At 42.0% G+C, this 22,583-nt stretch overlaps 1 protein-coding gene and 1 long non-coding RNA gene across 3 annotated transcripts in view; one reads left to right on the forward strand and one right to left on the reverse strand.

Moving 5' to 3' along the window:
• LOC309558193 overlaps nt 1-22,583 on the forward strand; it is a 1,089,490-nt gene that overhangs the window by 312,307 nt on the left and 754,600 nt on the right. The window lies entirely within an intron of this gene.
• The window catches only part of DHRS7B (dehydrogenase/reductase 7B), a 93,423-nt gene that overhangs the window by 40,804 nt on the left and 30,036 nt on the right, over nt 1-22,583 (reverse strand). For both annotated transcript variants that reach the window (XM_082261205.1, XM_082261206.1), the window contains exons 3-4: nt 16,479-16,594; nt 7,411-7,621 (exon numbers count right to left, since the gene is read on the reverse strand). In XM_082261205.1, coding sequence (XP_082117331.1) covers nt 7,411-7,621; nt 16,479-16,594 — 327 coding nt within the window. The remainder of the gene's footprint in view (nt 1-7,410; nt 7,622-16,478; nt 16,595-22,583) is intronic.

Genomic DNA, 22,583 nt, shown 5'->3' on the forward strand with positions numbered 1-22,583 from the left:
AACCATGATTGCCAACATGTACTGTGACATACTGAAGCAGAGCATGACCCCTCCCTTCTGAGACTGGGCGGCAGGGCAGTATTCCAACATGATAACGACCCCAAACACCTCCAAGATGATCACTGCCTTGCTAAAAAAAGTAGAGGGTAAAAGGTGGACTGGCCAAACATGTGTACAGACCTAAACCCTATTGAGCATCTGTGGGGCATCCTCAAACAGAAGGTGGAGGAGCGCAAAGTCTCCAACATCCACCAGCTCCGTGAAATCGTCATGGAAAATTGGAAGAGGACTCTAGTGGCAATCTGTGAAGCTCTGGTGAACTCCGTGCCCAAGAGGGTTAAGTCAGTGCTGGAAAATAATGGTGGCCACACAAAATATTGACTCTTTGGGCCCAATTTGGACATTGTCACTTAGGGGTGTACTCACTTTTGTTGCCAGCGGTTTAGACAATAATGGCTGTGTGTTATTTTGAAGGGGACAGCAAATTTTACACTGTTCTATAAGCTGTACACTCACTACTTTACATTGTAGCAAAGTAGAATTTCTTCAGTGTTGTCACATGAAAAGATATAATAAAATATTTACAAAAATGTGAGGGGTGTACACACTTGTGAGATTCTGTTTTTATATAGCTAGCTATATCTATCACACACACTGCACTAGGGGTGTATGGTAATTATTATGATTGAGAGTGAAAAAGAAAGTCAGCCTGTCAATTTTTTTTGTCCATGTCTGGCATGTGGATGGGGCTGAAATACGCAGTTCTGCTCAAGAGAATCATTTGTGCGTCCTTGTGTTGACTCCTTGATGACTGATTACAGAGGAATCCAGCATTGCAGGGACAACCAGATTGCCCAGGGATCCAGAATGTTGATGGGAAGGTAAGCTTCCTCCATTAACAAAGTCCTGAGTGAGGGTCAAGGACTGCTCCCCAGTCTGGCACCTGTACTGAAAACCTTCTACAGCCATGGAGGAAAGGACAATCCTAACTGAAGCGCTAGAAGGAAGAAAAGGAAAAAAAAAATGGGAGAGACAGGGAGAGCGACAGCACATAAGAAGGTAAGCCAAGTAGACAGAAGAGAAACTATGGAAATTTCTGCGCTAAAAAAATTAGTAAAATGTAAAAACAAACCAAATGATACAGTGTAGAAAGCAGCCGGCACAAGATCCACAGACAATGATCTACAAACAATATAATCCAAAAAGTGCAGCGCTAAAATATCAATGACATGAGATGATGACTTAAAGTTCATTCAAGAAACATAAAAAAGTAGGGGTGACTAAAGAACCCAAAGAAAAGTCCAGTTTTGAAACAAATCCAGGAGTGTAGATCTAATAGCAATCCTTCCTCCTTGTGACACCCAGGGAATGTGTAAAGAGGGGACACCTCAGTGCACTAGTGTGAGAAGCAGCTTACCAAACAGCCATGGCTACTCGAATGAGACAGCCTCTCCAGATACAGCATATATCTCGGGGACTCCAAGAAATCATAGGTAGCGCCAAGAGATGGTAGATTCCTCAAGGTTACTCCGTAGAAGTCAGATGGGAGTATGGAAAAAAATTTGTACAGAAGACCATAGCGTAATCCCGTAAGGTGATAATAGTAAATTTATTAAAAGAACTACTCGCATATAGAATGAATAAACAGGCACATAGCAAATGGTGGCTGGGGATCCAATAGCGGCGTCCCGCATTTATCCAGTCAGCATAAAACAATAGTAGCCGTCTCGTAGAAGGGGCGTGTGGACGGTTGCGTCTGGAGTCGCCAACGTTTCGTCATCAAAAGACGTCGTCCACACCCAGACGACGTCTTTTGATGACGAAACGTTGGCGACTCCAGATGCAAACGTCCACACGCCCCTTCTACGGTCTTCTGTACAAATTTTTTTCCATACTCCCATCTGACTTCTACGGAGTAACCTTGAGGAATCTACTATCTCTTGGCGCTACCTATGATTTCTTGGGAGTCCCCGAGATTTATGCTGTATCTGGCGAGGCTGTCTCATTCATTTGAGTAGCCATGGCTGTTTGGTAAGCTGCTTCTCACACTAGTGCACTGAGGTGTCCCCTCTTTACACATTCCCTGGGTGTCACAAGGAGGAAGGATTGCTATTATATCTACACTCCTGGATTTGTTTCAAAACTGGACTTTTCTTTGGGTTCTTTAGTCACCCCTACCTTTTTATGTTTCTTGAATGAACTTTAAGTCATCATCTCATGCCATTGATATTTTAGCGCTGCACTTTTTGGATTATATAAGTAGACAGAAGAGTTTCATCTAGGGATTCACCGAAATGAAAATTTTGGGCCGAAACCGAAAATGCAGGATGCCCTTGGCTGAAAACCGAAACCGAAAATGACTTTTTCCCCCAAAAAAATTTAAAATGGATAGAACAGGGGCATACACCAAAAACAGGCAGCGACGTACACCTGTCGCTGCCACCCTGTCACAGTATATGTACTGTGACAGGTTGGCAAGAGGTTAATTTAATTACCAATGGTATTTGTATTATGAAGCATGAGGGGTTAATGTATTGTCACTGCTGGTCACTCATCTATTAGTGACCGACCAGTGGCAGGTAATTAACCCCTTTGTGCTGCATTAGTGCAACCAGTATCTGTGCAACCAGTGTTAATTAACACTGATACTGGTTGCACTAATGCAGCACAAAAGGGTTAATTACCTGCCACTGGTCGGTCACTAATAGATGAGTGACCTGCAGTGACAATACATTAACCCCCTCATGCTTCATAATACCAATATCATTGGTAAGCTGCCTCAGCTCCCCCCCACCCCCACTGCCTCAGCATCCCCCTCCTCGGGTGTCCTGCATTCAAAAGTCCCGCCTCTGGCCGGAGGCACCGCCTCTCAATGACGTCCCTACTACGATCTGTGCATTATGAATGGACATACCAGGCGGGGGGGCGGGGCGAGCGGCCGCTATAGATAGAACTTATGTGATCCTTCACTGTCAGCTCAGCACGACTATGTGTGAATGAGAACAGCACTGAGCTGACACCGGGCGGGGGGGGCGGGGGGGAGCGGCCGCTATAGAGGGAACTAATGTGAGCCATCCCTGTCAGCTCAGCACTTCTATGTGTGAATGAGAACAGCACTGAGCTGACACCGGGCGGGGGGGGCAGGCGGAGCGGCCGCTATTAGCTGTAACTATGTGAGCGCTTCACTTCCTTGTCAGCGGAGATACATGCCTGACAGGGAAGTGAAGTTCTCACATAGTTACAGCTACTAGCAGCCGCTCCGCCCGCCCCCCCCTGCCCGGTGTCAGCTCAGTTCTGTTCTCATTCACACATAGACGTGCTGAGCTGACAGGGATGGCTCACACTAGTTCTCTCTATAGCGGCCGCTCACCCGCCCCCCCCCCCCCCCCGCCTGGTATGTCCATTCATAATGCACAGATCGTAGTAGGGACGTCATTAAGAGGCGGACGGCCGGCCAGAGGCGGGACTTTTAAAACCTGCCCTGCGCTGTGCTGCGCCCTCCTCCTTCCCCACGGCGGCCATATTTATTTTTGGCAATGTTAACCCATTATCGGCCGAAATTTCGGTGCATCCCTAGTTTCATCACTTAAAAAGACAAGGAGGGAGTTATAGGGGGATGCCCCTGTAGCAGCTTCTTTTACCAATGTCAAACCACCTTAAGGTAGCTGCATATAACCCAGTCCTGTGCTGTATAACTAGGAATTTTATATTAGTAAACAAAAAGAACAAAATTAAAAAAAAAAAAATGTTAAATGGTATTGCAACTGTGAGTTTGTTTTAACACTTTGACCACCATGAGGTATAACACTTCTTTAGCAGTCAAAGGGTTTAAGTAATGTGAAGGCCCAGAAGAGACCATCTCCACACAATGCTGGTGGCAAATCACCCGAAAGTAGCTGCATTTAACCCAGAGACAGAAGGCCAAAGGGGTTTAACATTCTTGAAATGCATTGCCACACCCCTGACAGACGTTGCCACAAGGAGATAGGTGGTGGCTGACACCGCTCTCAGAGGTTTGTACAGCCTATCATTCAGAGAGGGTTCCTCCTGAGCCGGTTTTAAAATTGTCCCCTGCTGCCTCATACACCACCACCCCCCCCATCCCCCCCCCCCCCCGGATGGGATGTGCCTTAGCCCTCCACGGATGCGGATTTAGAGCCTTTTTAATGTAAGTGAGCTATTTTATTCATGTAAAAAAAATTAAATTTTTAATGGGATCCCACGCGCCTGTTCTTCTGTTTCTGTGCTAGCTCTTATCAGCCCTGATCGGCCCAGATCATTGGAGGAAGCTGCGGGATCTTAAGACTTAATACTCTGGTTTTTCCTCTCCGTCTTTGGGACTAGCTATTGTCTCTACACATCAACTCCAGCGATTGCAAGCGGATGTACTACTGTGGCGATTGGTTTGTATATGCATTTAACCTAGGACGTAATGATTTAAACAAACCCATGACTTGTACAATCAGGAAAAAAAAAAAAAATCAAAACAAAACAAAACCTGCAGAAAAGAAGCTACAGCAGTTATGCAAAAGCTAGTTGTTTAAATAAATTGGGTCTTAAATCCCAGGCTCCCAGCTTATATGGTAAAGAAAATGCAATTTAGTGACCAATCTTTTGCTCAGAACACATTTTTTAGGCTATTTCTATGAGAACTTGTTATTTTATTTTTCTCATAATCATTTAAAGCTTACCTGTGCCTACAGTACTTGTGCTATGCTTTCTTTATGTTCAGGCAGAAAAGAGCCTATGTAATTTGAAAGCAGCAGAAAGATTTTACACATGATATGCAACACAAGACTGCCCTATTTAGTCTCAATTTTGACTGAATTATTTAAGTCAGTTCCTCTACTCACTGTGGCTTGTGCCAGGCAGGCCTGCCAGAATGAAGGTACATATAAAAGGTCAAGGAAGATTTAGTTATAAATCGCAGTGTTTCCAAGCCACACTCACTATTGGGGTTGGGGATAAGATAGAAGGGTTTGAATTACACTACCATGTAAACTGAGTTATCAGGCCCAGGGGTAAAGTATTTGTTAAATCCCAATGTCCCTTTCAAAAATGTTCTGCAGGTTTCAAATGTCAAAATGAAAATAACTACATCTGTACTTTTTTTTCCTACACTGTCACATAACCACAATTCATGCTTAGTGCAGGCAATGGTGGTACACCTGGTGGTTGGGAATACAATTTAGGAGCTTAAAACGTAATAGTTAGATTCCCGTTGTCAAGTATAACCATCGTGTCAAGTTTACCCAGGGCAATTAGGAGAAGAGGAGCTGTTCTGCAGAGGTTTACACCTTCTTTCCTATGAAGACACTTGTGCTTAGGAGGAAGTGTCCTACATGCATGCATCATCCTGAATACTATTTAGGTGCGGGGAGGACAACACAAGCAGAAAATCTCATTCACTTGCAGCTATACAGCGTAGTTAGCCTGATACTGGAACTGAAGATTAGGTGGTTGATTGAGCAGGATAAACAGGTCTTCATCTTTACGACCTTAGGGTTATGCTGCCCCCTACAGGAGTAGGACACTAGGCAGAGAAAAGCTTGAGTACGCCTATAGGGCAGTCCCTAGGGGTATACTCCCACTTCCTGCTATAGGTATCCAGTTTTGTAACTAGTGTCAGATGAAAAAACAAAAGAGGGGCCTGTGCAGTGCAGGGCGCCACATGGCTCCCAGGGCAGGAAAAAAACAATCCCAACAGGGAGGGGGCTTGGTAGGCGCCCCCACCAGGCTGATTCCCCTCGACAAGCGATTGGTCGACAGCGGCGTGCTCCCCACCCCCATTACAGCACCCTATTTCCCCTAAAGAAGGTATGTCCGCCCGGGGGGGGGGGGGGGGGTTGTACGAGCAGATGGAGGGCACAGGCTGCAATAGACCACTAAGCTGGGGGGGTGTAAACTGGGAAGGGGGTCACCCCAAAACCTGCCAGGGGTAGAGGGGGGGACAGCTACTTACTACACCAAGAACAGGGTGGGCACCGCTCCGGACAGGACACCGCTCCATCGTAATGTGGATGCTAGAGGAAAAGCTGGGACTCAGTCCAAAGCCAGTTTGTATGCACCCTCACAAAACATTTTAACTCGCAGGCCAGCCCCTATCCAGTGTGGCTACGGCTAGTGCGAAGCTGCAGTCTGTGCTGGGGGGACTCTAAGGATCTAGATTATCCAGTTCGTCACCAAGTCCGGCAGTTGATCATAGATACTCACAGGAACAAAATAATAAAAAGAGGAAAAAATTCCATTTAAACAGAAAAAAAAAATTGCTAGGATGAGAGATCTAAGCAAGGAACTAGGTCCTTACACCTGACTAGGCAGAAAAAAAAAAAAAAAAACTAATCGCTATAGCAGGAAGTGGGAGTATACCTCAAGGGACTGCCCCAAAGGCCTGCTCAAGCTTTTCTCTGCCTAGTGTCCTACTCCTGTAGGGGGCAGAATAACCCTACAGTCATGAAGATGAAGAGCTGTGTCCGTCAATGAACAAAAGAGAAAATATATACATAAAACATGCTAAAATTCTACATATAAAACAGTTTTCATTTTTGAGTGGAATTCCTCTTTTAAAGGAGACACAAACTATTTTGGCCATACTTCTCTGGCTCACAGAAGTCCACTTAGTTCTGCACTCCTGTGATCCAGATTCAGCAACAGCAGGCTAAAGCTCACTGTCAGCTAACATCACACAGCTTATCCAGGCTTAGCAGGGATCCCGACAATAATGATAGGAATCTGCCCAGATTCCTAATCTGCGGCTGGCTCAGCCTCTCCGGCTCGGGAGCGCACCCTTGCTAGCACTCCCTTAGCTTGATGGGGAGTGACTCAGAAGCCAGTGCCAGCGGGGGACTGCCAAAGAGGAGGTAAGAAACCACTCTGTGCAATATCGTTGCACAGAGCAGGCAAGAATTAACATATTTTTTTTATTTTAAAAAGGAAAAAATGTAGCCTTTAAGCACTTGCCGACAAACCGCTGTAGTTTTACTGTGGCAAGTCGGCTCTGTTATGCGAAACATCATACATGTACATCGCTTCGTGCAGCAGTTCGTGTCGGTGCATGCACGCACCGATTGGCTAGAGGGGGAACCAATCAGCGGGTCTGGCGGCCGCAATGTCCGCCAGGCATCCGCGATCGCTCCCAGTGGAGACAGGACAGTGGTCTGCCAATGTAAACACAGCAGATTGTTGTTCTGTGAGTGATCCTATTTAGGAACACAGGTCTCTCTGTTCATCCAGCGAGCCCATCCCGCACACCGTTAGAAAGCACCCCCTTAGGCACACATTTAACCCTTTGATCGCCCCTGGTGTTAACCCCTTTCCTGCCAGTGTCATTAGTATAGTAACAGTGCATATTTTTTTTTTTAAAAAAGTGTAAATAAATAATTTTAAGGTGTTCAAATCTACTTTACTCACCTTTAGTTAAAGCCACTGGTCCAAAATAGTTTGTATCCATGATCATCCTGTCCACACTAATCTTTGTGTTCCGAATGGTGCCGCGATAACTAATTCCTGCATTATTAATTAAGATGTCCACCTTTCCCGCAAGCTGAAGAATCTCAGTGGCTGCGCTGGTTACAGCCTCTACATCTGAGAGGTCAAATATTACCATATGTGGTTTATAGATCTATGGTGCAAATAGAACAAAATTACAGCCATTAGAGTGTTTTCGCAAAACAGACCTACCAGTTCCAGGCAAGGGATATATGTACAGACAGAGCTTTTTACAAAAATCTGAGTAATTTAAAAAAAAAAAAGCAATAAATGTTTAGGATAATTTTTTTTTTCTGGTTTATACTTTCCCACTTGTACCACCTGAAACTCATGTGACTTTGACGCGACTTAAAGCAACGCCTGTGTAATCTTGAGGTCTACTGACCTCAAGTTGCATAAAAGTTGGACCAAAGTAGTGCAGGGACTGCTTTGAAGTCGCACAGATATGAATGATACTCATTGGAAATCATGGGGTACAACGTGTCATGCGACTTTGCAGTCCCAAGCCGCAGGACAAGTCGCACAAGTGTGAAAGGGGCCTAAATCCATATTTTTACTGTTGATTTAAAATATTTGTTTTACTAATACTACACTGCTCAAAAAAATTAAAAGGAACACTATAAAAACACATCAGGTCATCAAGGTGGAAAAATATCATGCTGGATATCTATACTGATATGGACTGGGTAATGTGTTAGGAAGGAAAGGATGCAAAAAGAAAATTCCTCGCGCTCAGGAGTAATTGATTATCCTTACAAATTTTAATAGATTTAATATTGTGAACAGCTGCTGCTAACAATTAAGGTGTGTGTGCCTTGAAAAGTGCTATGTGTGAAGGACGGACATTTATTTTGTATAGAATACTGGTATTGATTGGTATATGAATATATATTTGCACAATTTTGCACTTTTACAGCATATCTTTATTTTGGTTATCAGTGGTAGTGCGGATACATACATTTGCACAGTTCTAATATATATTAATTTAGAGGACTGCTAATTTATTTCATATATTTTGGTCACTAACAGCAGCGCTGACACAGAAAGGAAAGGATGCCACATCAATTGATTGACTGAAATGAAAATTATCAGCCTACAAAGGGGTGAATTCAAAGACACGCTGAAAATCAAAGTGAAAAATTGATGCAGCAGGCTAGTCCATTTTGCTAAAATTTCATTGCAGCTACTCAAAATGGTAGTTTGTATGGCCCCCACGTGCTTGTATGCATGCATGACAATGTCAGGGGAAAGCTCCTTATGAGATGATGAATGGTGTCCTGGGGTATTTCCTCCCAGATCTGGACCAGGGCATCGCTGAGCTTTTTAACAGATTAAGGTGCAACCTGGCGGCATCGGATGGACCGAAACCTAATGTCCCAGAGGTGTGCTATTGAATTTAGGTCAGGGGAACATGGGGGCCATTCAAAGGTATCAATTCCTTTATCCTCCAGGAACTGGCTGCATGCTCTCGCCACATAAGGCCGGGCATTGTCGTGCACCAGGAGGAACCCAGCACCCACTGGACCAGCGTAGGGTCTGACAATGGGTCCAGGAATTTCATTCCAATACCTAATCACAGTTAGGGTTCCACTGTCTAGCCTGTAGAGGTCTGTGCGTCCCTCCATGGATATGCCTTCCCAGACCATCACTGACCCACCACCCAACTGGTCATGCTGAATGATGTTACAGGCAGCAGAACGCTCTCCACAGCTTCTCCAGACCCTTTCACATATGTCACATGTGCACATGGTGAACCTGCACTCATCTGAGAAAAGCACAGGGTGCCAGTGGTGGACCTGCCAATTCTGGTGTTCAATGGCAAATGCTAATCAACCTCCACAGTGCTAGGCAGTGAGCACAGGGCCCACTCATGAAGTCTGTTCCTTATTGGTCAGAAACATTCACACCAGTGGCCTGGTGGAGGTCATTTTGTAGGGCTCTGGCAGTGCCAATCCTGTTTCTCCTTGCACAAAGGAGCAGATATCATCCTGCTGATGGGTTAAGGACCTTCTACGGCCTTGTCCAGCTCTCCTAGAGTACCTGCCTGCCTCCTGGTATCTCCATGCTCTTGAGTCTGTGCTGGGAGAGACTGCAAACCTTCTGGCAATGGCACATATTTATGTACCATCCTGGAGGAGTTGGACTGCCTGTGCAACCTCTATAGGGTCCAGGTATTGCCTCATGCTACCAGTAGTGACACTGACCCTAGTCAAATGCAAAACTAGTGAAAAACAGTCCGAAAAAATGAGTAGGGAAAAATGAGTAGGGAAAAAATGTCAGTGGCCTCCACCTGTAAAACAATTCCTGTTTTGCCAGTCGTCTCATTGTTGCCCATCTAGTGCACCCGTTATTACTTTCATTAACACCAAAGCAGCTAAACTGATTAACAACCCCCTCTGCTACTTAACTGACCAGAACAATATCCCAGGACATGAATTGACTTTATGCTATACTCTGATTAAAAAGTGTTCCTTTTATTCTTTTGAGGAATGTATTATTACAGGGTCTACCCATGACAAAGGATTTACAGGACACAGCTATTTCCCCTTAAGCGGTCATTTTTCAGACAAACTTGACAGAGCCATTTTTTTAAAAAAGTGTGTGTGGGGGGTCTGTGTTGACAGGCTTTGGGCTTGATTGGCATATGCAGCTCACTTTCAGATGCATTCATCTTTCATTTCACATCAGTTTGAGACACTGAAATCACTCAGAGTTAATGGGCAGGTGCATTTAACCTAAAATCTACCTACCTCCTTCAAACCTGCATTTGACCTTTTTTATGCTCAACCTGCTATTGAATTTCTTTATACTTTTATAGAGAGAGAAGTAGTTCTGAGATAAACAAGAGCCTGTTGACACAGGCCCTAACTGAGCTCAGTAAGGGCCCATGCACACAAGAAACTGCGCATTTAACTGCATGTTTACATGCATTTGAAGTGCACTTGACAGTGCTTAAATGGATTTTGAGCTGCATTTATCCCCATGTTCACTATGTAGTAGGGCAGCCACTCAGAGCAGGACTGGAAGGCAGAGGTGATCACTGTAGTAGTGAAGACCACTACAGTGATTTCCAGGTTGCACAGGAATGGCATATGCATAAATACATTGATCCAAGCTAGACCAGAACCTTTTGAGTAACATGTAGGCTGTCATTGCTTGCCTCTTATTCTGCAAATGCCAGCTGCTCAGTAATTAGGAAATACATCTGCAAACCAGATACATAAATTTAAGTGGTTTTAAAGCCTAAACATTTTTACCTTAATGATTGCCTTGCATTAAAGTGGTTGTAAAGGCAGAATGTTTTTCATATTCATGCATTTTATGCATGAAAATAAAAAGCCTTGTGTGTGCAGCAGCCCCCTCAGCACCTCTATTTGAGCCCCATCTAGAGCCAGCGATGTTGGAAGTATCTCGGCTGCATGGGACTCCTCTCCTCATTGGCTCCCACTGCTGTCAGTCAGTCAGTCAATGAGGAGAAAAAGGGGGTGAGGCTGGGCTGCGGCTCCATGTCTGAATAGACACAGGGAGCTGTGTCTTGGCTGGGCTGTCCCCATAGCAAGCTATGGATGAGAAGAGGAGGATCTGGGCTGCTCTGTGCAAAAAATAAAAAAAATCATGCTTCTGTCTTGTATCTGCTTGGCCGCATGGGGAAGCAGATACACCGGCAGACCTGCAGGAGACCTGCATGGCACCAGCGATCTGCTGATCGCATGAGAAATGCTTTACAGGCTCCAAAAAATAAAATTAATAATTTCACGTTTTTTTTACCTGTTAAAAAAAATGTGCATTTATTATTTTTTCCCAAAAACTGAACTTTAATGCAGCAGATCAAAGACCTATCAGGCTTACTTCCCCTGTCGGCACAGAACTGGCAGAAAACAGTGGGACCCAGGTGCATCCATCTACTGTCTGGAAATGTCTGGCCAGAAGTGGTCTTCATGAAACGATTGCATCCAACAATCCACATCTCTGACATGGAAACAAGGCTAAGTGACTCAGCTATGTAAGAAAATATAGGAACTGGGATGCAGAAAAATGGCAGAAGATACTCTGCACTGGGGAGTCAAAATCTGAATTATGTGGCTGCAGCAGGAGGCAGTTAGTTCACTGAAGGGCTGGACAGCACGGTATGCTGGCAATTGTGAAGCATCATGGGAGGTTCCTTGCAAGCTTTGGGTTGCACTTCCGCAAATGAAGTTGGAGATTTGGTTAGGATCAATGGTGTCCTCAATGCTGAGAAATACAGACAGATACTTATTTATCATACCATCAGGAAGGCTGGTGATTGGCCCCAAATGTATTCTGCAGCAGGGCAATGACCCCAAACATATAACCAATGTCATTAAGAACTAAGTTCAATGTAAAGAGGAACAAGGAGTCCTGGAAGTGATAGTTTGGCCCCCACAGAGCCCTGATCTTAACATTGAGTCTGTCTGGGTCTACATGAAGAGGCAGAAGGATTTGAGGCAACCTAAATCCACAGAAGATCTCCAAGATGTCTGGGACAATCTAGCTGTTAAATTACTTCAAAAACTGCGTGCAAGTACCTAGAAGAGTTGAAGCCGTTTTAGGCAAAGGGTGGTTACACCAAATATGAATTTGATTTGGTATTTCTCTTTTGTTCACTTACTTTCCATTTTGTGAAAAACAAAAACTATTAACACTTCTATTTCCTAATGCATTCTTTAATTTACCACACCTTCCTAACATTTTCAAAGTAGTGTATGTACAGGTGCATACCATAAAATTAAATCATTAAAACGTTTATTTCAGCAATTCAATTCAAAAAGTCAAACTCATTTTATATAGATGAGTTACACACAGTAATAGATTTCAAGCATCTCTTTTAATCTTGACGAGTATGGCTTACAGCTAGTGAAAACCCAAAATTCAGTATCTCAGAAATATTGTTAATATTTTTATACAGGATTTATATAGCGCCAACAGTTTACGCAGCGCTTTACAAATTGAGGGTAGACTGTACAAATACAACTTTAACTGCTTCCCATCCGCGCTACAGCCTATATACGGCTGCAGCGCGGACTCGAATTTTCAGGAGGCCGTTTTTAAAGGGCACTGATCACCAGTGCCCTGATTACTAAAAGGTAAAAAAACATACACAGTGCCCCCCCATCAGTGCCCACAGTGCCTGCCATCAGTGTCCCCCATCAATGCCCACAATCAGTGCCCATAGTGCTGCCAGTCAGTGCCCATCAGTGCCTGCTCATCTAGGCACTGATAAGCACTGACTGGCAGCACTATGGGCACTGAGTGTGGGCACTGATGGTGCTGCCCATCAGTGCTCATCAGTGCCGCCCATCAGTGCCACCCGTCAGTGCTCATCAGTGCCACCCATCAGTGTCCATCAGTGCCATCCACCAGTGCCCATCAGTGCCGCCTCTCAGTGCCCATCAGTGCCGCCCGTCAGTGCCCATCAGTGCCGCCCGTCAGTGCCACCTCTCAGTGCCCAGCAGTGCCACCTCTCAGTGCCACCTATCAATGCCGCCTATCAGTGCTCATCATTGCGGCATATTAGTACCTCCTCATCAGTGCCCATAAGTGCCACCTCATCAGTGCCCATAAGTGCCACCTCATCAGTGCCGCCTCATCAGCGCACATCAGTGAAGGAGAAAAATTTATTTTCAAAATTTTCTGTCTTTATTCTTTTTTTTTTGTAAAAAATAGAAAACCCAGAGATGATTAAATACCACCAAAAGAAAGCTCTATTTGTGTGAAAAAAATGATAAAAATTTCAAAATGGGTACAGTGTAGCATGACCGCGCAATTGTCAGTCAAAGTGTGACAGCACTGAAAGCTGAAAATTGGCCTGGATGGGAAGGGTGTTTAAGTGCACAGAAGGCAAGTGGTTAATACAGTAGGAATCAGAGGGCCCTGCTCGTTACCATGACATGACATTCTAGAGTACTTTATACTTCCCTCTGCTGACCAGCTTTACGGAGATGCAGATTAAATTTCCAGCAGGACTTGGCACCTGCCCACACTGCCACAAATATCAATACCTGATGATCAATACCATGATCATGGTATCACCGTGTTTTATTGAGCAGCAAAGTCATCTGACCTAAACCCCATAGAGAAGCTGTGGGGTATTGTGAAGAGCAAGATGGGAGACAACAGACCCAACAATGCAGACAAGCTGAAGGCTGCCATCAAAGCAACCTGGGCTTCCATAACACCTCAGCAGTGCCACAGGCTGATCGTCTCCATGCCACACAGCATTGATGTAGTAATTCATGCAAAAGGAGCCCCAATCAAGTAATGAGTGAGTTTCTATACTGTCCATGGACATACTTTTCAGTAAGCCAACATTTCTGTATTAAAAATCCTTTTTTTTTTTTTTTTTTTTTTTTTTTTTACTGGTCTTTTGTAATATTCTAATTTTCTGAGATACAGAATTTTGGGTTTTCACTAGCCATAAACATCAAAATTTAAAGAAAGAAATGCTTGAAAAATATCACTCTGTGTGTAATGCATCTATATAAAATATAGGTGTTTAACTTTTTGAATTGAATTACTGAAAGAAATTAACTTTTTGATGATATTCTATGTTTAGGAGATGCACCTGTATATACTATTTATGCAGAAATGTTTCCCTTAGGTTTGCTTATATTTTTAGATAATTAGAGACACCATTAATGGTTTTAGTCATTTTTGTTGCATTTTTGTAAGGTTTCCTAGTTTACTTTGCAAGAAGCATGTAAAAAAAAAAAAAAAATAGATTTTAGTGTTTTAAATAAGCATATCAATAGGTTTGGCTTGTAAATATTTCAATAAATGCATGTTTTGTACACAATGGGAGCTTCTACTAAAGCTGGCGCAGCCAGAATCTGAAGAAGCTGTGCGCGGCAACCATTTAGCTTCTATCTTCAGCTTGTTCAGGTAAGCGTTGAGCCCTGGTTCACACTGATGCTGTGTGGCAAATGTGGAGATTTCTACACCGCAATTGCACTGTTCTGTGATCTGCTACAGGTGTCAATTAACAACACCCCAAAAGCAAGCTGCAAATGCACTGCATGGTTATAAACAAACATGTAATCCGATTCCAGTGCAGCACAAAAAAAAAAATGTGCCTGCAACTTTTTAAAGCAGAGCTATTGGAGACATCAAAAATGAATAGGCTCAAATTGCATTGTACAGAATACCTTGTGATTGGCACAGGAATGCAGTGCGATTCCTGTGGATTTTAAAAGCAGTTTTCAGTGTGAACCTAGGCTCAAAATTAAAGAAAGATGCTGTTTGGTTACCATGCACACCTTATGGATGCATCAGTTTTCATAAACCATGTAAAATTTGTAATGCATAAAACAGGGAGAGCCATGTTTGTTAAAGTGATACTGAAGTCTTGTTTTTTTTTTTTCCCGTTAAAAATAACAAACATTTTATACTCAGTGGTTTTGCACAGAGCAGCCCAGATCCTCCTCCTCAGGTCCCCTGTTCCTGCTCCTGGCCCCTCCTTCCTATCGAGTGCCCCCTACAGCAAGCAGCTTGCTATGGGGGCACCCGAGCCGAGCTGCAGCTCCGTGTGTCCATTCAGACATGTAGCTACCATTCGGGCCCGCCCCCTCTCTCTCCTGATTGACTCATTGACTTTGATTAACAGCAGTGGGAGCCAATGGCACCGAGCTTCTGTCCCAGCCAATGAGGAGGGGAGTGCTGTACAGCCAAGTCTCTCGTGTAACATCGCTCGATCTAGATGGGGCTCAGGGGGGCTGCTGCACACAGAAGGCTTTTTATCTTAATGAATATAATGCATCAAGATAAACAAAAAAAAACACCTTCTGCCTTTACAACCACTTTAAAATTACATATGAAGACTCCACAGGAAGGGACAAGGAAGGATCAACAGGTATTTAGTTTTTTCTTGCTGAAAATATTATTAGCACAAGAGGGATTTCATGCAGCCAACACATTTAAGAACAGGTAAACTGCAATATAATATTTATATTATAATATTTAGATGAGCTCTGCTTGAAGGCTCCTTTACATAATACAAGATACTGGAGGCTTATTAAAAAGGGAGAGCAAATATAACTATTCAATCTCAGTTACTCCACTGCTGCGTGATCATTAAAATAGCCAAATGGAAGAGTAGCAGTTTGAATCAGGATCTGAACTTTGAGCATCAGCAAGAATTAACAGTTGTCTAAAGCCTCGTACACACGCACCGATTGTTGGCCGACCGATCGGACGTCTTTTGTCCAGTGTTGTTGTGTTGGTTGAAATGTGCTCTAGACTGCACACGAATTTTGTCGGCCAACAACAACCAACTGCCGAAGTGATGTCATGTTCTGGTTTACTTTTCGTGTGTTTTTTCTTCTCTGAGCATGCCCAGTCTTGATCACATTTTTGTCTGCCGAAATCTGTACTGACTGAAGAACAATCGGCCGTTCTGGTGATGGCCAACAAAATTTTTATAGCATGCACACCAGATTTTGTTCGGCCGAAAAGTCGCAGTCGGTTGTCGGAAGCATCATACTAACAAGTCGACAATCGGCCGATCGGACGTTGGCCGAAAATTCACGGCCAACAATCGGTGCGTGTGTACGAGGCTTAAGTCTCCATTCACACTAGTCCGACTTGTCAGGCGACTTGGTCAGCCTGACAAGTCACGCACCGTCGCGTCCCATAGTGTAGTACAGGAACGGTTCTAATAGGAGCAACACAAGTTGCTTCGACTTAGAAAAAGGGTCCTGTACTACTTCAGGGCGACCTGGAGCGACTTGCATAGACATTCATTTTATGAAGTCTGTGCAAGTCGTGCCGAAGTCGCGGTGCATGCGACTTCACAGGTTGCCCACTAAGTCGGATCGCTGTAGTGTGAACTGAGTCTTATCGTTTCTGGTCCAGGAAAGAAAAATCTGAAGTATATACACAGTAGCTTTCCTTGTTACTTAAAATAATAAAAAACAAAAAATTATCACTTAATAAAAAAAAAAAAAAAAAAAAAAAAAGAAAAAAGACACCCTTACCTGCAGGGTACCTTTTGGCATTCGACTGAGTTCATTTATTAGGTCCTTAAGTCTTTCTTCACTACGTCCACATAAAACAAGCTGAGCACCAGCCTTGTAAAATACTTTTGCACATTCTGAATAGAAGAAAAGCAATGGGAATTTTCACAAAGTACACAGCAACACATTTTATTGTAAATGTTTATATCCTATGGAAGACCCAATAAAAAAAATGATATATTATATATATATATATATATATATATATATATATATATATATACACACACACACATACACACACATACATACATATACACACACACATACATACATACATACGATGGAGTAGATTATAAGCCAAAACGATAGAACGGGAATGGTTAAACTCCCCTGTTTTTTTACCACCTGTGTACCATTGGGGAAAAGACAAAAAGCAGAAGGTGACAGGAAAAGTGAGGAAACAAAAACGACCGATTAAACGATTTCCCCTTCATTCATGTTCTGGCCAAAACCCAAAATTTTGAAATCTTGGACTTTTCAAATGAAGGTTCTGAATCTAGATTTAAAAAAAAATAAAGTTTTGGATCTAGATACTCTGAATAACAAAAAAACGAAATCTCTTTCTAGTCTATACAACATTTAGGATGTTCCAAGAATACCAGCAACACAGCAAAATGTGATTGCCTTAAAAAAAGATCTACGCACAAATCTTTTACTTTTGGGATCGTCATAGGATCATCCTGCTAGTAAAATAAATATAAGTACTTGGGCGGAGTCTCATACGTCACAACGTCACTTCCGGTTATCGGCCGTGGAACGCGGAAGCATCCCGGCGCGAATACGCTATCTGATCCTGATCATCCAAACGAGTGAGTGCACATCGTACTTTCCACCTCTGCATATACTGTCTATTCACCATGGGGCCTTTTCTCTGTCGGAGGGTTTAGAGCAAGACCACCGGCTCGCTGCTTCCCCCGGGAACAGAGGAAGGATCCCCTCAATCCATACAGTATTTATGGATAAGTGAACAGGTCGTATGATTGACACGCCACCCAGTGGCGAGTTTGGATTTTACTCAGAAAAAGTAAGATGAAAACAATCAAAACTCCTTTATTCTTCTTCGGTACAGCAGACAGACAGTACAATGCACATAACAGACGTGCCGGGTTAACGCGTTTCATGAATTAGATCGCTTACTCATAACCATACACTGTGGAGCTGTGGAAGCCGACGTACATTTGTAGGTAAACCAAAAAAGAAGGAGGTGACCGAAGAATGTAATTACTTGCACCTTGAATTGATTGATTGATGGAAAACAGATGTAGGTTCAGCAAGTCCACAGTCCCACAGTGAAAGACAATTAGATACAAAACTCCTTCACCCTGTGGGGGAATGGAGGTATACATACGAACAATATAAAACCATATGTATGACTGATACAAAGAAATATATATATAAGGATATAAAACAATGGCTGAAAAATGGCTGAAAAATCGGGAACCAACAAATAAATGAATCATGTATGAATAAATGAAAAACTTTTTTTTCTTCATCATCAAATGCTTTTAAATGTTTCAAACCCCGGTGGCGTGGACATAATAAATGAAAAACAAAGTATATGTAAAAAATGGTCGTTCAGTGTGTGGAGAAAATCCTTCAAATGTGGATGGTGGCTATGTGAAAAATCGTATGTAAAAAAGATAGATTATTGGAATAACATACCAGATATTTTTACTGATATTAATCCTAAAAAAAGGGAAAAAATAAAAATAAAAATACGAAAAAATGTGAAAAAAAGTAAATGAGACTCGTGAAAAAAAGGGAACCACAGTATTGACAATAGTTGAAAACACGTAAATCAATGTAAATAAAAATGGATGGTGATAGTGAAAAATATGGAGGTAAATGAACTCATGAATTCATAAATATAGGATATAATGACAATAGTGAAAAAATAAGAAAGTAATTATTTTTCTTCCAAAAATGTGTAAGGAAGGATGATGAAGTGAAAAGGGATATAATGATGAATGTGATATGGTGAGAAGTTACAATCCGTCAAGTGTGTAGCATAATCAATGAACATTAATCAATGTGTAAAGAGAACACAAAACACGGGATGAAACTAAAGTTAAAATACAAATGGTGTGCGTAAGTGATGAAATGTAATAAAAATATGAATTAACATATCAATGGGGACGACTCATATAAAGAATATAAAACATAAATTGTCACGCCACCAGGGGATAAGCACCAAAAAAAGTTTATAGGTTCCCAATTTTTACAGATGTATCTAGACTGACACCAAAATCGCCATGTATAAATTCACTAATTAAATATGCAATTAATTGATCGACCAAATACATAATTCAAAGAATATACTCGAAAACAGAAATACATGCATACAAGATATAGAAAAACCATTTCATAAAAGTCATTTCATGAAAGCATATTCCATTTGTTTGAGTGTATCCGTGAATATAATGGGACATATAAATATGGTGAAAAGCCAGTAAATATGAATTTAGCATAGAAAATCACCATATATGGAGAATATAATAGGGTATGAACTGGAATGGAGAAATGTATGCGACATGGCGGCATGGTGTCAGAGAAAAGGAAGACCCCCTCTTCCAATGGTGACTTTGTTAGTCAAAAAGTCATTGGATAAATATAAACATTGTAGCTAGTAACCATAATTGACAATTAGACAGCTTGTTGGCCTTAAATGGATGCAAATTAATGGCAACAAAATATGACAATAGAAATAAAGTGACTGGTGCATAGAATATATCAAAAAAAGGGGGGGCTCGGAGAAGCTCGGAACGAGCCTCAAACAGAGCCTCGAAACAGGGAAGTGATCATGACTTGACATGGGACTTAAGAGCCTAAAAACAGACCATATTATTAAGAGAAAAAAGGGAGTAGGATAAAAAGAAAAAAGAAAAAAAGAAAAAAAGAGAAAAAGGGAACTCTCGAAGCCATATGGAGCTACGTGGCAGAATCCTACAAACCATACCGGATGGCGATCAAAAAACAGAAGCAAATGACTCCTGACATGTAGCCATGAATAACCACGGGGTTCATGGCTGAAAACCATAAAATATAAAGTATAAATAAAAATAAAAAACCAAAAAAAATCAAAAAATTCAAAAAATCAAGAAATCAAAAAAGCCGAAAATAGATATATATGTATAAAGAAGAAAAGGGGAGAGGGAGACTCACTCATAAAAATGAGTGACGTCCCACTCAAAATTTAATCCCTGTGGAATGCGTGTTTGAAGCCTAAAAATCCAAGAGACCTCCTTTTTACATAATATGCGGAAAATATCCCCGCCTCTAATTGGTTTAGTAATGCGCTCTATGACCTGAACCTGTACTAGGGACAAGTCGCCTCCATGGTTGTGATTAAAGTGGCGTGCCACATTGGTTGATTTAGATAGTCTAATGTCACTTAGATGTTCCCTGAACCTATCCTTGAGTCTGCGAGTGGTTCTACCTACATATTGTATCAAACAGGCCTTGCAGGTTATAAGATATATGACATATTCTGAATTACAGTTAAAAAACTTTTCTAAATGAAAAGCCCTTTCACTTACCGAAGACTTAAAGGTGTTTCCATGGAGGATATGGGGGCAAGTGACACAATCGGTCATGCCACATTTGTAGTTGCCTCTACAGTATAGCCAAGTAGAGGATTGTTTAGGTTTTTTGGAAAGATAAAGGCTGGGTGATAAGACGTTGCCCAAGGTGACAGCTCTTTTGGCAACTATATTGACTCCCTCGTTTAGAATGTTAGCACATATATCATCAGTATTGAGAAGCGGTAGATGTTTCTGAATAATTGTTTTGACTTTGTGAAATTCTAAACTATACGGGAGAGACAACGTAATAGAGAGCATGGGTTTAGAGTTTTTCATGTGGGTAAACGAAGTGTGGTTGTGTCTATATTTATTGCTGGCTTTAGATTTCTGATTAACAAATTTATTTAGAGTATTATTTGTGTTGGAACATGGTTGTTTATTCAGGAGATCAGTTCGATCTCTATTAAGGGCCATAACATATGCTCTGTTGATCATCCATTGCGGATATCCTCTAGCAAGGAATCTAGATCGTAAAGAAAGGGATTCTTTTTTGAAATCCGCAATATTCTTGCATATTCGGCGCAATCTCAAGAACTGCCCAACCGGTATGCCTTTCAGTGTATGCATTGGTTGGCTAGATTTCGCATGTAACAGGCTGTTGCCTGACAATGGTTTCCTATATAAATTGGAGACATTCTGTCACCCGAATGACTCAAGGAGACATCTAAAAATTCGATTTCGTCTGGGCTCCTATGTCCCGTGAATTTTTTTTTGGTTTACCTACAAATGTACGTCGGCTTCCACAGCTCCACAGTGTATGGTTATGAGTAAGCGATCTAATTCGTGAAACGCGTTAACCCGGCACGTCTGTTATGTGCATTGTACTGTCTGTCTGCTGTACCGAAGAAGAATAAAGGAGTTTTGATTGTTTTCATCTTACTTTTTCTGAGTGCGGTCTACTTTCTTGGATTCTTCATTGCTTGGACGGCGGATCTGACCAGCACCACCCATTGAACTGACACCTGAGCGGCTCTGCTCTTTGTTGAGTTTGGATTTTACACAGCAGTAATTTCACTTTTTCTGTTAAATCACATAATTTTTGTGGCACATACATCAGGCATTTGTGGCCTGGTAAATATCCCTGTGATAGTGGGAAGGAGAAGAGTTCCACATCCCCTCACAGTATTTAGGTTTTGTGATTCTTACACACCACCACATTTATTTTGGCTGTGAGTTTGGATATTCTCATATTGGTTGCTTAAACACATATATTTGTTTATCACGCACCGAATTTCTCACTGAGTTTTCACCCACGGTATATGGTAACACTCTGAGATTTATATAATTTTTTTATTGTTTATTATTATTTTCTCACTGATAACTTCACTCACGCCAGTGTGTGGCACTTTATCATTTAATCACTTTAAGGTAGCACCGATACCAATCGTCACATCTCAAATTTCTCACTGTCACCCTTACACATAAGGGTTGATTGGTGGCAGCTTACACCTTTTTTCTTAAATTACACTCTCCCCATATTCCACAGTCCATAGCGCTGGTCAACTTGTCGTTTATTATTACATGTGGGATAGGAGTCTTCAAATAAATCCAGAAAATTCCCTCTTCTATAAAAAGGCGAAACACATGCCCTCCTCCTTTGGCAGATAGAATTTTCTATACAATTTGGCCTCCTACCGCTGAATGGTTGTTGTTGAGAGTGGTGGGCGACATTAGTAGACAAATTTTTATTCAATACTATATAGGTGTTCATAAAAGCGGTCTCTCGATTGCCTAGTTGTGCGCCCCACATATATTATTGCAGGCAATGACAAAGAACGAGTCAATTTTATGTACCTTGTCTTTTAAATAACAATAAATGATGTCACCCCTCAACGTGTACAAGGACAACTAGAGCTACCACAGAGATAGTTGCCCTTGAAGTGGAGCCATAATGAATAGATTTCAAAAATCCATCTTTGCTATTATCAATGTATCTCTCCTGAGCCAAATCCTCAAGGTCACTGATAGTACAAAAATACCTAAAAGTTAATAGCGAATAAACCCTTTCAACGACATACCGTCTGGAATTTGGCGAGATCAGAAAAAGCGTCAGACATTTGCCGATTTTTTTTGAGGATCAGACACCTGCTGAGCTTCTCAAGGACGGGATTAATATTGTCCGTCCCTAGAAGGGCTCCTACATTGGGGCATTCTTTATCCCCCAGTTTTTTTTTTTTAAATCCAATAGGAGGTACAGTCTACCACATGGATCCTCTTCAACGGCAACTATCACAGTGGTAGCTCTAGCTGTCCTTGTACACACATGTTGAGGGGTAACATCATTCATTATTCAAACGACAAGGAACATAAAATTGACTCATTCTTTAATTGTAGCACCAGTTATGTTGTATGTTATTACCTACAAGATATGCCACATACAATATGTTGGATGCCGCCCACCAGTGCCCATTATTGCCCACCAGGCAATTGAGAGGTCACTTTTATGAATACCTATATAGTACAGTATTGATAAAAATCTGTC

This window comes from Pelophylax lessonae (assembly GCF_965119305.1).
Source record: "Pelophylax lessonae genome assembly, chromosome: 6".
In the NCBI taxonomy this organism is placed as follows: Eukaryota; Metazoa; Chordata; class Amphibia; order Anura; family Ranidae; genus Pelophylax; species Pelophylax lessonae.